The sequence below is a fragment of the Rutidosis leptorrhynchoides genome, chromosome 9 (genome assembly GCF_046630445.1).
Source record: "Rutidosis leptorrhynchoides isolate AG116_Rl617_1_P2 chromosome 9, CSIRO_AGI_Rlap_v1, whole genome shotgun sequence".
Lineage (NCBI taxonomy): Eukaryota > Viridiplantae > Streptophyta > Magnoliopsida > Asterales > Asteraceae > Rutidosis > Rutidosis leptorrhynchoides.
In genome coordinates, this window is record NC_092341.1 from 346,962,552 (window position 1) to 346,980,613 (window position 18,062).

The following is an 18,062-nucleotide window of genomic DNA, read 5'->3' on the forward strand; positions in this document are numbered from 1 at the left end:
TTCGCGAAGTCATTCCCTTGCGAAGATTTGGTTAACCATGGTTATTGTGTTGTAAGCGTAAGCAAATTATGTTATTCGAGATATATATATATATATATATTGTATACGTATAATGTTGTATTGTCGTGATGTAGATAACCCTCCGGGTGTAGCTTATTGGCATTTGTTCACATTTTCGTTGGTGAACTTACTCATTGTTGATGTTGTTAGCTTATTACTTAGTGATCATACGGTATGCTTAGATTAGCTTGCCTTTATGCTTGGATGCTTCGGTATGCGGTATTTGTTTATTTATGTGGCGTGTCCATTTTATGCATATATATGTATGTAGTATATTCTCACTCACTAAGCGATAGCTTACCCTCTCGTTGTTTATATTTTTATAGGTTTGCATGCTTGGCGGCTCGGGTAAGCTTGGAGATTAGAGATCTTGGCTAGGTTGCTTAGAAGATCTTGCTTTTGTATTCAATTAGGATTTGGGTAGCGTAGTCCCAAATCACCACGCTCGGTTTTTGTTGGAAACTAAACTAGTCGGGTCGTGTATGTCCGTTTGAACAATTAACTAGCGTATTAAATGTTTTGAAGTTTATTAAACCTTCCATTGTATTAAAGATGTTTATGGAAACACAATTGAGATCTAAAGTATTATTTAACGCGTATTAAAGGAAAAAAAATTATGGGCCGGTTTTAATACGGGTTGGGCTGTTACAGTACGAGACTTTGGAACAAAACCTACAAGTTAACTATGCACATGAATATTATATATATATATATAATTATATAAATTAAATAAATATATATTATTATATATTAAACGAGTGTTGTCAGCCAAAAATTAACGGAACATGGGCTGTAAAGGTGACCCATGCGATCGCATGGGATTTACACCATGGAGCCATGTGATCGCATGGCAGTGTGTATCTGGCCAACTTCTATAAATTGATCGAGTTCGGTTTATCCTCACACACACTCACATAACTATCCATCTATCTCTGAATTATAATTATTATTAATTACATTATTATTATTATTATTATTATTATTATTATTATTATTATTATTATTATTATTATTATTATTATTATTATTATTATTATTATTTATACATAAAATACTACGACGAGGTTCTGCTCGAATGATTTCAAAATGGGTTTTTCAAGAGGGATAGAGCTAAGAAAATTATGGGTTATAGCTATGGAGGTTATGGGTATTATTCGGGGGTATGCTCGTGAGGTCAATCTAGTGTTTATCATTTCCGTTGCGTCTACGTACTTTCCTGCAATATTGAATCTCAATATTGATACGTGAGCACTCATGTCCTATCTTTTATATATTAATAGTGTATCCGAGACTAGTGCTCGAGTATATATGATCATGCATGCTTGTATGTTTTATTTCGTCGTTAAATAGTATATGATGAATCACGAATTTAATACATATAATACTGATATAAGGTATATGATATGCATGTCGTTGGAAAACTGTCAAAAAATTATTAACTTTTCATTTAGAAGTCGTGTGATTTCGATGAACGGATTCAAAGATATAGTCAACTGAATTATCATTAATCTTAGTATTATTATTAAAAATGATTATGATTATTATTATTACGTCGTCGTTATTATCGTCGTTATTATTATCTGATTATTGTTATTATTACCATTATCGTTATCAATACAGGTATTATCATTAAAATTGTTATTGTTATTATTATTACTATAGTTATTATTAAAATATAACATTTTTATAAAAACTATTATTTTATAATTTTTATCATTATTATCATTAAAAGTATCATTAATATTAAAATTATCATGTTTGTTAAAATTATCAATTCTAATAAAAATATCATTTTTTATTATTGATATCATATTAGGGTTATTATTAGCATTATTATTTTTGACAGGATTATTTTTATAAAACATTATTATTACTATTCTTATTATAATAATTATATATATAGTAAATATTATTAAGATAAGATATTATTATTATTATAACATTTGTATTACTATAAAAGATTATTATTTATTATCAAGATTATTATTATCATTAGTAAATATAAATATTGCTATTATTATTATTATATTATTATTAATATTAAAAATAATTAATATTATTATAAAATAATACAACTTTTACTTATTATTATTATTATTATTATTATCAATATTATTTTAACAAATGATTAGGTGATACAAAGATATTTTTACCACATGTAATATAATTCCATTAATTATACATACTACTATATTTTTATAATATTAAATGAACTTTATAAATTTTATTACTTAAGATACAAAAGTATATTTTTATCAGATATAAATTTTAACATAAATTTTTATTAATAAAAGACTTGTATTATTTACTCTAATAAAATCTGTTAAATATATTTAAATATATAAAATGACCATATTATAGTTATATAATAAACACATATAGATTTTAGAAAGTCATATTGGATCAAACTGATTTTTGTTGACTTTTGCATATCGATCTCGAGCATTAGGATTGTGATATACTATGACTTGACCTAAATTGTTAGACAGATATTGACCATGATATAAATATATATATATATATATATATACATATATATATATATATATATATATACATATATATATATATATATATATATATATATATATATATATATATATATATATATATATATATACTTAATATAGGTTCGTGAATCCGAAGCCAACCCTGCACTTGTTCAGTGCCGTCATATGCTTAATTGCTACGAAATACAGTATTGTGAGTTTTCATTTGCTCCCTTTTTAAATGATTTTGGAATATATATTTTTGGGTCTGAGAATACATGCGCTGCTTTTATAACTGTTTTACGAAATAGACACAAGTACTGAAACTACATTCTATGATTGAATTATTATACCGGATATCACCCTTTTTAGCTTGTGTGACGATCCTTCCAAATCTCTTTGGACGAATACATCATTCATTGATTTCATAGTGAGGTTTTGACCTCTATATGATACTTTTTGTAAACATTGCATTCTTTTCAAAAGGTACACAATAAATTAATATCAATTTCTAAGGTTTTCAACGTTTGATGATTTCTACATATAGACAATCACCATAAATAATAGTTTACCATAATACATTTGTTGACAATGCAGTCAAAATAAGATACACGGTGATGATTTTGTGAATGCAAAGTTTTCTTGAATAAAGCATGTATGACTCCATGCACATAGCTTGTATCACATATAAGCAAACAGCGGAAGACTTATAGAAACCTGAGAATAAACATGTTAAAAGTGTCAACACAAAGGTTGGTGAGTTCATAGTTTTAATGTTGCACATAATCTGTATATAAAGGTGAATCACAAGTTTTCAGTTGTTTCATCCAGAAACGTTTATCAAAATATTCTACGAAATTGAGCACCCTGGTAACTAAACTTAACGTATATATAATTTATACCCTTTGTATAATCATCTTAATAATACATGCAAACCAACGTGTACGCTTCTCAAATAGCATACGTCCGTTAAAAGGCTAGTGCTCTAGCTCGGACGGGGATATCAAGCCCTATGGATCCATATACTACTACTCGCGCCCACCAGTTCTTATAACCGGCAGTTACTAGTTACCAAAGCTAAGGGATTTTCGGTTCAAACTCAGTGTAGAATTTAGTATGTACTTGTATCCATTTTGTTTAACATAAAGTGCATGTATTCTCAGCCAAAAAATATAGATTGCAAAAGCAATTAAAAAGGGAGCAAATGAAACTCACTTTAACAGTACATAAAGTAATTCACCGGAATATGACCGAAACTCGGAATGTAAAATAACCGTAGATCTCAACCTAGAGAACATATGTTGGTCAATACATGTCTAACAAATTAGGTCTGGTCATAGTGTATCACAATCCTAATGCTCGAGACCGACATACAAAAGTTAACAAAAGTCATCTCAAAAGTTAACCTTACCCAATATGATTTTTAAATCTATACATGTCTATTAACATAATATAAGTCTTGATAATTGGACGAATTTATAGTTTATCAAACTCAAAATATTATTTATTTCAGGAGCTATATTATATTTGAATTATCATGGCAATCGAACATATTTTATTATTTCACATAGTTTTCCAATACTTGTAAAATCAGATTGTAATGTTTATAAAGATTTATAACATGATAAGACAGTCAACTTTGACAATTGCTCAACAAGACGAGACGTGCCTTATATAGAAATTCATTTACTCGATTAGTAATATTTAAAAATTCAATTTATCAATCTCATAGACAAGTTGTTTAAATATTAATTTACAGTTTCAAACACAATTTTATTTAACGTTAATCATAATTCAGTTGACCATATCTTTTAATCCGTTCATCGAAATCACACGATTTCTAAATGAAAAGTTAATAATTTTTCGCTAGCTTTCCAACGACATGCATATGTTATACCTTATCTCAACCGCATATGTAACTAATTCAGGATTCAACATAACCTATCTAATGGCAATATCAAAAGTACAAGCATGCATAATCCTATATACTCGAGCACTAGTCAGGGATACACTATTAATATATAAAAATTAAATTACGAGTACTCACGTATCAATATTGAGATTCAATATTGCAGGAAAGGTACGTAGACGCAACGGAGATGATAAACACTAGTTTGACCTCATGAGCCTACCCCCGAACATTACCCATAACCTCCATAGCTATAACTCATAATTTCCTTAGCTTCATCCCGCTCATAAAATCCGTTTTGAAATTAATGCAATCATGACCTCGTCGTAGTATTTTATGTATATATACTAATAATAATACTAATAATAATAATTTTTCTTAATAATAATACTAATAAGATTAAATTTATAATATTAATAATAATAATATAAATAATAACATAGATGATACGAAGTGAAAATGGAATGAGTGAGTTCCAGGAACAACGAATTCAATTTAAAGGGAGTTCGGCCACCAACCCCCCTCATGCGATCGCATGATTTTGTGAGGGTGGCCTCATGCGATCGCATGAGGCTTATTTTCAACTCATGTTCCTCAAATTTTTCCTACCGACACAATTTTATGTATATATATATATATATATATATATATATATATATATATATATATATATATATATATATATTATTTAATATATAATATATTTAATCTTTAGAATTAATTAAATATTATATTATATTCTCGTGCATAGTTGATTTGTAATTTTTACACTGATGTGTTGTACGTTGACTCTCGACTTAAGTACCGGTTCCGGTTTTTCGAACGCATTTTCGTACGCTTAGAAAACTGGTACTTTACGTTTCGTGTAATGTACCTTTATCAATAACAAAACTCAAATCAATGAAAAATTATCCCACTCAAAGTGTAACTTATTCATTTGAGTGTTTTGGTCATTTGCTTCTTAAAATCATCGTCCTAATATATATATAATAATATTATTTTAAATCTAAACGTTTTATGACTAAGTTATTATTATATTTTTATCACATTATAAAATATATATTTATATATATATTTATTCATGTCTAGTTACAAATATTTGTTCGTGAATCGTCGGTCAAAATCATATAAATTTTAAATTTAAATTTGGTCGAAAATTTCCGGGTCGTCACAGCTTGGTAGCCTAAGAATTTGGGAACAGACCCCCAAATTGACGCGAATCCTGAAGATAGATCTATGGACTTTGACACGTCCCATCCGGGTTACGGATGCTTTAGTACTTCGATTTTATATACAGATGAGTGTACCTGTATATTGGGGATATTCTAGATGCATTTGTTAATGTCGGTTACCAATGTTCACCATATAAATGATTTTTAATTCGCAGGTTATGCGTACTATTTTGTACTCGGGTTACGTGTACAATTATATATCTGAAATCTTGTGGTCTATTAAAATGATGGAAATGAATGTTTATGATAACTAATGAACTCACTAACCTTTTGGTTGACACTTGAAAGCATGTTTATTCTCAGGTTTGAAAGAAATCTTCCGCTGTGCATTTGCTCATTTTAGAGATATTACTGTGAGTCATTCATGGCACATTTCAAAAGATGTTGCATTCGAGTCATTGAGTTCAACAAGATTATTATTAAGTCATTTATAGTTTGGATATATTATGGAATGGTATGCATGCCTGTCAACTTTTGAGGATATGGAAGTTTGTCTTTTAAAAACGAATGCAATGTTTGTAAAATGTATCATTTAGAGGTTAATACCTCGCAATGAAATCAACTATTGTAATTAGTTTATAATCGATATGAACGGGTTGTTAAAATACATACCCGGAAACATACACACATAAGCATGCAAGCATCCATAATCTATACCCTAAACATGCGTACATACAAACACATACATCCATACAATACATGCACCTACATACCTACATAAAGAAACCTACCCAATTACCAAAAAGGGGTCACGGTAAAAATCAACGAAAATGCACTATGCACGAAGAAACAAACATACATAAACATTCATACGTAGATCACAATAAAAGAAGACACATACACACATTCACATAAACCCACATACACACATACCCACAATACACACATACGTACCAAAACCTACTCGTCTATTCTAATTTTATTTTTGTTATATATTATTTGATGAAAATTATACTAATGAAAACACATTTGAACATTAATTCATTCATATAAATTTCATCGAATAATATATAACACAAACAAAAATATTTTGAGTCAATGTTTTATACAAAAGACTTTGAAAAATAAAAGTGAACTCTTGGTTAGAAACAGAAGGAGTATTAGTTTATTTTATTTTACTATATATACTAAAAGAGGCGAGAATATATGTCGTTCCCTTTAACTTTTTGGTCGTTCCAACCCTCCCATTCACACTGCGAATTTTCACTATACTAAAAGAGGCGAGAATATATGTCGTTCCCTTTTAACTTTTTGGTCGTTCCAACCCTCCCATTCACACTGCGAATTTTCACTTACTCCCTAAAGTATCTTGGCCTGTTCAATTCTGCAGGGGTTAAAATCGTAACTTTAATTTTTAATTTAAATAAAAAAAAATATCTCACCATAAACTTCAACGGGTCTTATCTTCCTACTCATCACGAATTAATTTTCACCGCTAACACCATTAAACTTAAAATAATTTTACGAACAAAACGAGACTAACTACGTTCGAAACGGATACCTTTTTAAAAACGTTAACCACACCGACATCTAAACGGTTCTTAACACATGAGTCATTTTCCCTCTCTGTACATACACAACGCTACGTTCAATACGAACATGCACACCAAAAACCTCCGCTGCATCGCACGGGCTGCTCCGGACTAGTTATTGCTATTTAAGGAGAGTATCCTGCTTACCCACCCATTCTTGAGTCTTGATAAACACTTTCTTCTCACTAATTAGCCCTCACCCACTCTCTAGAAAATCATGAATTACTTAGGACAATTAATCAACTTAACCAAAATATATGTTAATTTACCAAAACCTTAACAATCACATTTCACCAAATCATTTCATTATTATTTTCCCCATAAATAAATGTCAATCTCAACATCTTCAAATTTCTCATTTCACCTACAATTCAGTCATGATACACCGGAAAAATAACCTCCACTTCTCTGTTTCCATCACCCTCTTCTCTGTTTTTCTCATTGCTGTTATTTTCTTCAACCAAGATGTTAAATCCATAACACGATTCCCATTCACACAAAAAACAATAAACATCGAAAATATCGAGCTTCCACCAGACACGTGCGATATATTCAATGGGAAATGGGTTTTTGATGAGTTTACACACCCTTTGTATAAAGAAAATGAGTGTGAGTTTTTGAGTGAGCAGGTTACTTGTATGAAAAATGGGAGACCAGATTCTATGTATCAAAAGTGGAGATGGCAACCCAAAGATTGTAATTTACCAAAGTAAGCTTACTCTGTTTTTTAAATGTAAAATCATTAAGCATTTTACATCTTACTGTAACAATATTTATGTCTGTTTGAGTTTAAATGAACTTGTGCAAGTATTGGTGTGTGGAAATGAAGGTTTAGAGCGAAATTGTTGGTGGAAAAACTAAGGAATAAGAGGATAATGTTTGTTGGGGATTCATTAAATAGAAACCAGTGGGAATCAATGGTGTGTTTGGTTCAATCAGGTGTTAATTCAGGAAGAAGAAGCTTGATTAAATCCGGGTCGTCTACCATTTTCAGAATTGAGGTCTGTTTTTACTTTATTCTCTCTCCACTGCTTGCTTGATTTACGGTTCAAGTTTATTGAGATTCACAATTTAAATACTTTCGTATTTAAGTTTAATTCTTAAAAAAACTTAGTACTATTTTATATGGAAGGCAATTCCAAGACTATCATTTTTAGTGTATGTCATTCATCAAAATGTGATGAAACTCATCGTTTTGGGCTCAACGTGTATAATATATAAGCCTTAGAAGGTTAACGAACCGAACTTTTAACGAGCTACTCGAGTTCGAGCTCGTTTTTACGAGTTCGAGCTTTAACGAGTTTGAAGAGTCGAGTTCGAACAAAAAATGTTGTCTATTAGTTTCACGAGCCGAGTATGAAAAAGTTAATATTCGACTCGGCTCGATTGAAACTCGTTTAATAATTGAACAAGTTAATTGAGCCTATATAGCTCGAATGGTTTGTATGCTCGTATATGTTTAAACGACTCGAGCTACACGAGCTTGTACGAAAAATTATAATATTAATTTAAGATTTAAACATTATAGTATTAAATTTATACTAACTAAGTATGTAACTATAAAGTAAAACTTTAACTAGCAAATATAAATGTTAGGTATATGAAACCATTAAGTTCGGTTCATTAACACACATATATAAACCTATGAATATCTTAATAATCTAAAGCCAATTGGTGATAAATAGAGGTTCCCTTAGACTTATATCCACACGATTGTTTTTTCTCATATTCTATGTGGGACACACACAAACCAATTAGTTCCAACAGAATCATTCAGATTTGAAATACTTTTTCTAACTATTCAAAATACTTTTTTTAACTATTCAACATCTCTATTTCATTTAATATCTCTTTTAATACTAACTTATTTTCGTTCAAAACTAAGATAAATCAGAAGCTTTAAATTATTTAGATTTTAAAATACTTAACATTTAATAATTATGTTTTATTAAACGCACCATAATATTGGAGTATACGTTGACATTCATTTGATTAAGTCAAAATTACCTTAAATATTAACGTTTGAATTTAATACTTACTACGGAGTAATTTTTTGTGTGTATATATTTACAACTTTTAATAATCATTTGTACATTAAATCACCTTAACGTGTATCAGGAAGACACACGCTAGAAAACCTAAAAGAATATGAATATATTAATTACACTAGGTTAATGTTATTTTCATTGTCACTTGTTGTAGATCAACAAACGGGTGCATTAGAGGATTGTACTATACAAATTAATCATGCACGCTGATGATAACGGTAACCAATAAACGGCAAAAGATATGCTTTTGTGGTCTTTGTTCATGATAATGTCTATTAGTCCTTAGCATCTAGAGAAAAAGAAAAGTAAATGGTCCTAGCATGAATCCTCAAGTGATTTGGCACTTTGCTGTACTTTTCACAATGAAACCCCTTTAAAATATACAATTTGACTTTAATTTTTATAATATCCTTTTCCAGTCAAAACAAATAGTACACCATTTTCTCTAAGATTGTGATACTGATTGACAGATTGAGAAATTATTTTAGTTTTCTCATTTCTGATTTTTTTTTTTTTTTTTTTTTTTTCAGATTTCTTAATATTTGATTATTATATTCCTTGCATATGATTCTCTAGATATGTTCAAAAGGATGCATTACACCAAACCTTGTATTCTGTATGAATAAACCATAGAAAGTCAAACGTTGACTTTGCATTTTTGCAGGAGTATAATGCCACGGTGGAATACTACTGGGCGCCATTTCTGGTCGAATCTAATTCTGATAACCCTGATATGCACAGCATCTTAGACCGAGTTATTATGCCTGAATCGATCAATAAACATGGTCAAAACTGGAAAAATGTTGACTATTTGGTCTTCAACACATACATTTGGTGGATGAACACAGGATACATGAAAGTCCTGTAAGCATGACTACCAGAAATATGTCTATAAACTAACCGGATTTCTTTAAGTTTTACTTTCGCTAATACGTTATCGTAAATGCAATAAATTAGGCGAGGGTCATTCGATGAAGGATCAACTGAATATGATGAAGTCGATAGGCCTATGGCATACACGGGAGTGCTAAAGACTTGGGCCAAATGGGTTGATACGAACATTAACCCTAATCGTACCATGGTCTTTTTCAATAGCATGTCTCCTCTTCATATTAAGTAAGTTCACAACCATAACTATAAACCTACAATTTTGTGCTAAGGATTTAACAAAATATCATCATATACATATTATAAGGACTTTGGGTATTTTTTGCAATAAATATGTTTAAATCTTAGAACCATTTCAAGTTAGCCTAGTGATTAGGGTTCGGATATCATCGCAAGAGTTCTCATGCTCAAACCTCATTAGAAGCATATCTATTCGATTAAGGGTTAGTACACAAAGATTAAGGAAATTTTATCAAATTAGCCGGGTCGAAAAGGGTCACAGAATAATTCGGTTAGATCGCATACATGATAGTAAAAATACTCCCCGTCACCGGATAACCTAATAGAAAAAACCTTGTCTGTTTACCATTCCAATCTTATATGAAATTGTTATATTATATAGTAAATCACATACGGAATTTATTTTCATCACATCTATATATAACACTACAGTAGCTTTTAATTTTATATATTTTTTGTTGTATAGTACAATACAAAATACAATGTACTTTACTTATTTCAACCAATTATAATATATGAAAAATCAATAGGAGCACGGACTGGAACAACCCTGATGGCATCAAATGTGCCAAGGAAACGAGTCCAATCCTAAACACGACTGCACCACCATACGTGGGCACTGATCGACGACTCTATACGGTTGCAACTAATGTGATTAAATCGATGCAATTTCCAGTGCAGTTCCTCAACATAACTAGTCTTTCAGAGTACCGAAAAGATGCACATACGTCAATTTACACCACCCGTCAAAGCAAATTATTAACTGACGAAGAAAAGGCAAATCCTTCTATTTATGCAGATTGTATACATTGGTGCTTACCCGGTTTACCTGATACATGGAATGAGATTCTCTATACACGAATGCTTTCTCGCTCTTGACCCGTGATGAACAATTTACATTTTTACCTTTTTTGTCTTTTTGACTTTGTTTTTTCCTACATTGTATGTCAAAGAATGAGATTTTTCTTTAAAAAAATGTAAATGTTTGTATATGTCTTTTTAGAAGGGCTAGTTATGTTTAAAGGTGCAAAGGTTGCGGAACATTTTGGAGATGATGTAAAAAATAAAACTGTTGTTAACAGGAAAACAAATGTACAAAACAAGCAGTTGATTTTTTTTCCGAGATGTGTTTCTTTCAACTGTGTGGACTCTATTATTAACCTTGTTAAATGTGCAACAAATGACAACGAAAGTTGGTCAAATCAAATCAAATAATTACATCATTTTAGACCCTTTTTTTTGTAAATAAAATCATTTCAGTATTCAAACGATATACTGATTTTATTTTTCTCTCTGTATGGAACGATTATTCTGTAACTTATCGAAATGGTAACAAATATAATATAAGTTACAAATGATTGATGATATATAAAGCACATTAAGTTTTCAATTTTCTCTATTTTTTTAAAACAATTAATGAATACAAACGTTGAAAATAAAAGGTAATAATAATTGATAATAATAATAATAATAATAATAATAATAATAATAATAATAATAATAATAATAAATTCTTGTGCCATCACCTACACCAATACATCTTTGTCACATGTAACTTTCTAATGTCTTTTTCGCAAACGGTGTGACTTAGGTTGCCGCCACCGAAATCGAATCACCACCGTCACTGCCATTGCAAACGGTGTGACTTAGACCATTGCCGCTGTAACCGGTTCACCACCGTCACTGCAACTACAAACGGTGTGACTTAGGCCATCGTCAACATAACCGGTTAACCACATGTCACTATGGTGTGACTTTGGCTAACTTTTACCACCGTGATCGATTTTTCGTCACTGAACTACAAACGAACTATCACTGCCATCAAAGGGTTTTTATTCGCTACTGAACTACAAACGGACTACCGTTTTCTCTCCAATCTCTCTGTTGCTAATGTCCATGCCATTGTCTTCATTCGCTGCCACTGCAATTTCTTTACCGTTACTGTTGCTTCAAACGATCGTTTGCCACCAATCTTTTTACCAAGACTTTTTCAAATATGTGTTTCATCATCTTATCTTCAAGATTGGATCCATCTTGAGGGGACATGATAAGGATAAATAATATCCGTATGTATTTTGTATATATCTAGTCCTAAATTAGAGGTATTAGATATATTGTATAATTTAGTTTTCATGTATAATTTATAATCTGATAAGTTATTGTACTTCTATATATTGTAATCGTTATTCATTAATAAAGTTACGGTTTACTAATCTAATTTCTATCACTTAGAGAGTATCAGTGATGTTTATGTCAAATTTTTATAGACGAAAAATGTATCAGTGATGTTTATTCAAATTTTTATACACGAATTGAAAGCTGTAACATGTTCATAGTGTCATTTGCCACACAAATATGTTTTGAACATTTTGGGATCTCCGTAACTGTTAGTTAAATATGATGTAACGTTGGACCCTTCATTGTGTCACGACTAGGTGATCAACCTAGTTGGACTTGCCCATTGGCTATGGACCTAGGATCCCAACATTTTTTTCAACGTACGGCCATAACAAAAACATTCAAAACATATATGCGTTAAAGGTATGCATTTTACCTCTAATGCGTTACAAAACACCAAACTTGCTTATAACAAGTTTGACATCCTTTTGTGACATATGCATTTGAACTAGTATAAGCCATAAGGTCATATATTACACTATAGATTAGAGCTTAATGAGATCAAGACTAAGATATTATAAATATTTTGTGAATCTTTTATTTAAATTATAGATTGGGTCAATCCCTATTTGTTTGCTACTTTGATTTTGTTGTAATCCTATATATAGTCAATATACCTCACACACAAATTGTGTCGTGATTTTCATAACTATTATATGGTATCAGTCTAATTTGGGTCTTGGTTTCTCTTTTCTGTAATCATGGCCGGCCAATCCAACACATCTGATGCTGATTCTCCTCTCCTTCTAAACACCATTCTTCACATGCTAAACATCAAACTCTCTTCTACAAACTACTTGCTTTGGCATAAACAAATAGTTCCTCTTTTTGCTTATCAGCAGCTAACTGGTTATGTTACTGGAACCATTCCAAAGCCGCCCCCTACATCACCACCGTTGAAACTGTTACTCCCAATCCGGACTATTCCTCCTGGGTAGCCGCTGACCAACGAGCCCTTATTCTTCTTCAATCTTCATTATCTGAAGAAGTTATGGCAGAAACCCTCGGTCATACCACATCTCACGTAGTTTGGACTGCCTTAGAAAGCACCTATCATCATGGTTCGGTTGAACGTGTTCATACTCTCCGTGATTCTTTTCGTCATCTTAAGAAGGGCTCTTCCACAGTTGCTGAATTTTCGAAGAAGTTTAAAGGTGTATGTGATCAGTTACAGGACATTGGTCACCCAGTTCCTGAAGAAGACAAGATGCACTGGTTCTTGTGTGGACTTGGGTCCACGTTTGAAACCTTCTCAACCACACAACGTCTCATGTCTCCAAAACCACAGTTTCGAGATCTGTTATCTCAGGCCGAAAGCCATGAGATGTTTCTTCAATCCGTAACTGACTCTGCTGCTACCACGGTTGCGTTTAATACCACAACCACCACCGCTTCTTCAACATGAAATTATCGTGGTCGTGGTAGAAATAATTATCGTGGTTCATCTTCTCGTGGACGAGGTCGAGGCACCCGTCACCCTCCTCGCTGCCAGTTGTGCCGTACAGAGGGACACTATGCATCTCAATGTCCTGATAAGCTTGACCCATTTAGGGTTTATGGTTCTTTTAATGACACTCTAATATATTAATATTATAAATTATAAATAGTCGTTAAATAAATGGGGGATTATTCTCACACACACTTTTTTGATCCTCACACACCTATTTTAACCTTTTACTCTTCTAATAATACTCAATTGGTGTGTGAGGATCAAAAAAGTGTGTGTGAGAATCATCCCCATAAATAAATACCTCAATCCCCATTTTCTATCTGCTGTTTGGGAATTGTAGGTGTTGCTAGTAGCACTTAAATTTAGGTGTTGCCACTCATAAACCAAGTTTAGATTTGTAATAATAAAAAGTGCTAGAGCCAGTGTGTAAATATTCTTCAAATTACAGACTTTATTTACGTAAAAAAAAATACTAGTACATTGTGACTCGTAAGATTAGCACTTAAGTTTTCTTAAATGAACAATATAATATGAAAATATTTAACTCTGAATAGAATGTAAAAAAACTAAACCATGTGTAGTGTAAAGTGTAAAATGCAATCGCTAGGCTGTTACACTACCAAGGCAAAACATGGTATAAACAAATGATATAGGATCAAGTGACCAGATCGCACCACGCCATATTTCTTCTTATTTCTTTATTCCAGCGCACTCTTTTTTCATTGGTTGTTATCTAATGCCACTTTACATAAACACCCCTTTGATATTCAAGAAATGTGATCTTACCCCTCATGTTCACTATTATTAGCATTATAATCTCATAATAAAGTAATCCATCCTTATAAAATTATAACAAATATCTACCGAGTACTTGATCACTTATTGTGAAGGTAAAATCTCAATAAGCAAAAATACAAGCCTTTGAATTTTGTTTAGATGAGAGTAGTGTATAACAATATAAAAAGTTGTCTGAATACACAATATAATAATTAATACTAATCCACTTTGAAATGAAAACTATAATCAAGTAAAGGTCGTCTAATGTTATACTCACTATATATCAAGAACAACAATATTCAATCTCACGTTTGTAAGGTATGAAGAAGTTGAGTTGTAGATAATCATTAATATACTCTAGTTAATATATTTGAGAATAAAAGAAAATTATTTCTTCATCCGGTGTTAAAGAAGGTTATCTATCTTTCTAATTGTGGGATAAAGAAACTAATTTCAAAAGAACCTCCAATCACCGCTACATATATGATATACGGGTATAATAATATTTCAATGACAAAAATAAAAAGTATACAAAATTTTCACCCATGGTTATTTTTAACAAATAGCCGGAGTAGTTACACAATTTATAGTTTAAAAGACTATTGACATAATTTATTTAGGAATTACTATAGCAAAACTAATGTCGAAATCTCGACTATATAAATTAAGTCTTTGGCCATGTTTGACAACAAGCTTTTTAGAGCTCTTAGCTTTTATGAAAAATCTCCTATCAAATAAAAAGTTCCGTTTTATTACAAGAGCTTAAATTTTTTTGAGAGAAATAAAAGCTAAAAGCTACTAGAAGTAGCGTTAGCTTTTGACTTCTAATTTTTTGTCATATTACTCTTTATTTTAATAGTTTCAGCTACTCTGCCAAATGACTAAATACATATAAAAAGTTAACAGATAAAAGCTAACCACTTCTTGTCAAACATACCAAATTGCACTTTTGTAGTTTAGTAGTTTTAAACCGAGCACAAAAAATCGTAAAAATAAGTTTTAGGGTTGTTATGTGAATATAATATAATACGAAGGTGCGTTTTTAAATAAACAAGAAGAAACTTAAGAATTAAGAAGAAAAAGTTGAAATGAATTCTGTTATAATAATAATAATAATATAGATATGGATAGTCAATTTTGGTGTATACATATAGTCAATTTTGGTACACAAAGTATGTATTTTTATATTGAGATTTTAGGCTATAAATACTCATGAATGCAAGCATTAAACTTGCACCATTTCTCACACTTACAAAGTGTTTGTTTCTTTCTCTCCATTATCATCTTTGTTCTTACACTTCATTATTAGTATTCTAAATCAAGAATCAAATCACTAAAGGTAGTTATAAGCCTACTGAATTATAACATCAAGAATCAAACCACTAAAGGTAGTTATAAGCCTACTGAATTATAACATCAAGAATCAAACCACTAAAGGTAGTTATAAGCCTACTGAATTATAACACGTTATCAGCACGATAATCTTAATACTAAATATGGTTGGCTCTGCCACCAAAATGATATATGGTCGGTTATACCACCAAAATGATATATGGTCGGTTATACCACCAAAATGATATATGGTCGGTTATACCACCAGAATGATATAGGTCGGTTATACCACCTGAAAAAATATATGGTCGACACTGTCGCCAAATTTTCATTTATGTTTACTAATATTTATATTTTTGTTATATAACATTTATTTATGATTGCTTACACATGGTCGACACTGTCACCTACTTATCATTTATGTTATATTAAATTTATGTTTAATGTTTATATACTTATGAATATAAATTGACTCTAATTTATCATGATGTTTGTTTTAATTTTTGATAATAGAAAATGTCGAATCTGGAAAAGCTTAAATTTACTCCTTTAGAATCAACTGGAAACAACTACATGCCATGGGTTATAAAAGTAAAAATGCATCTTAAATCAATGGGCATTCTTGAAACCATAAATGAAAACAACACTTGTTCTGAAAAAGAACAAGCTACGGCATGTTGCTTTATTCATCAACATATTGATGAATGCTTACAAAATAATTATGTGACTGTAGAAGATCCCCATGTTTTATGGGAAGGTCTCAAAAGCAGATTCAATAATCAAAGAGAAATTTTACTTCCAGCTGCAATGGAACAATGGAGAACATTAAGGTTCCAAGACTTTAAGAAAGTAAATGAATACAGCTCAGCTCTGTATAATACATGTTCACAACTTAAATTCTGTGGACATGAAATTAGTGATGCAGACATGATGGAGAAAACTTTCTCCACAATGAATGCTGCAAACATCACAGTGCAAAGAAATTTGAGAATGCTAAAGTTCAAAACATATCCTGAACTTAATTCATATCTCTTAGTTGCAGAGCAAAATGATGAGCTATTAATGAAAAATCAGCAATCCCGTCCTACTGGTACACTTGCAATCCCTGAAGCAAATACTGCAAATAATTATAAACAGGGACAAGGACGCGGGCAAGGTCGTGGTTATAATAACCATCACCATCATCATGCCAAAAGCCATAACTATGGTAGAAACCATCCTTATGGTAATGGTAATGGTAATGGGCGTGGACGTGGTCGTGGTCGTGGCCGTGGTGGTCAAAGAAATAGTAATCTACGAAAATATAAATATCAACCACAAAACAAGCCCATTAAACAAGATGTTGAAGAAAATTCTTCTAAAAATTCTGAAGAATCTTGCTACAGATGTGGTAGAATGGGCCACTGGGCTAATACTTGCCGAACATCTAAACATCTTGTTAAGATGTATCAGGATTCGCTGAAAGGTAAAGAAAAGGAAGTAAATTTTGTGGATAATATTGATCCAACAGTCACTGAGAAACCATCTGATTTATATGAAGATTTCTTGAATGTTTAAGTTGTGTGTCTTTTGAAAAATAAACGATTTAATATCGTCTGTCTTTGTCATTATGTTTGCTAAATGTTTCAGTACTATCTATTTGCGTTTAAAATATTGTGTAATATTAATGTACTCACTATTTATTTCTTATATATGAAGTTCAATATGAATTTTGCTGGAATACAACATCAATCAAGTGGTGGAGATCTCTGTATAGCAGACAGTGGAACTACACACACTATACTTAAATCCGAGAAATATTTTATTGATCTAAAACCAACGGAAGGAACTATACATACAATATCAGGACCTGCTAACTTGATAAAAGGGATAGGAAAGGCAAATTTCATACTACCAAATGGTACAAAATTTTTAATAAATGATGCCT

The 18,062-nt window shown here is 31.1% G+C and overlaps 1 protein-coding gene across 1 annotated transcript; it reads left to right on the forward strand.

Moving 5' to 3' along the window:
• Window positions 1-7,599: 7,599 nt before the first annotated feature.
• LOC139867131 (xylan O-acetyltransferase 1-like) lies at window positions 7,600-11,493 on the forward strand. The gene is made up of 5 exons (XM_071855465.1): window positions 7,600-7,931; window positions 8,052-8,223; window positions 9,935-10,134; window positions 10,228-10,386; window positions 10,929-11,493. Exons 1-5 carry the CDS (start codon window positions 7,600-7,602, stop codon window positions 11,275-11,277), a joined length of 1,212 nt encoding a protein of 403 aa, XP_071711566.1. The 3' UTR covers window positions 11,278-11,493.
• Window positions 11,494-18,062: the final 6,569 nt, after the last annotated feature.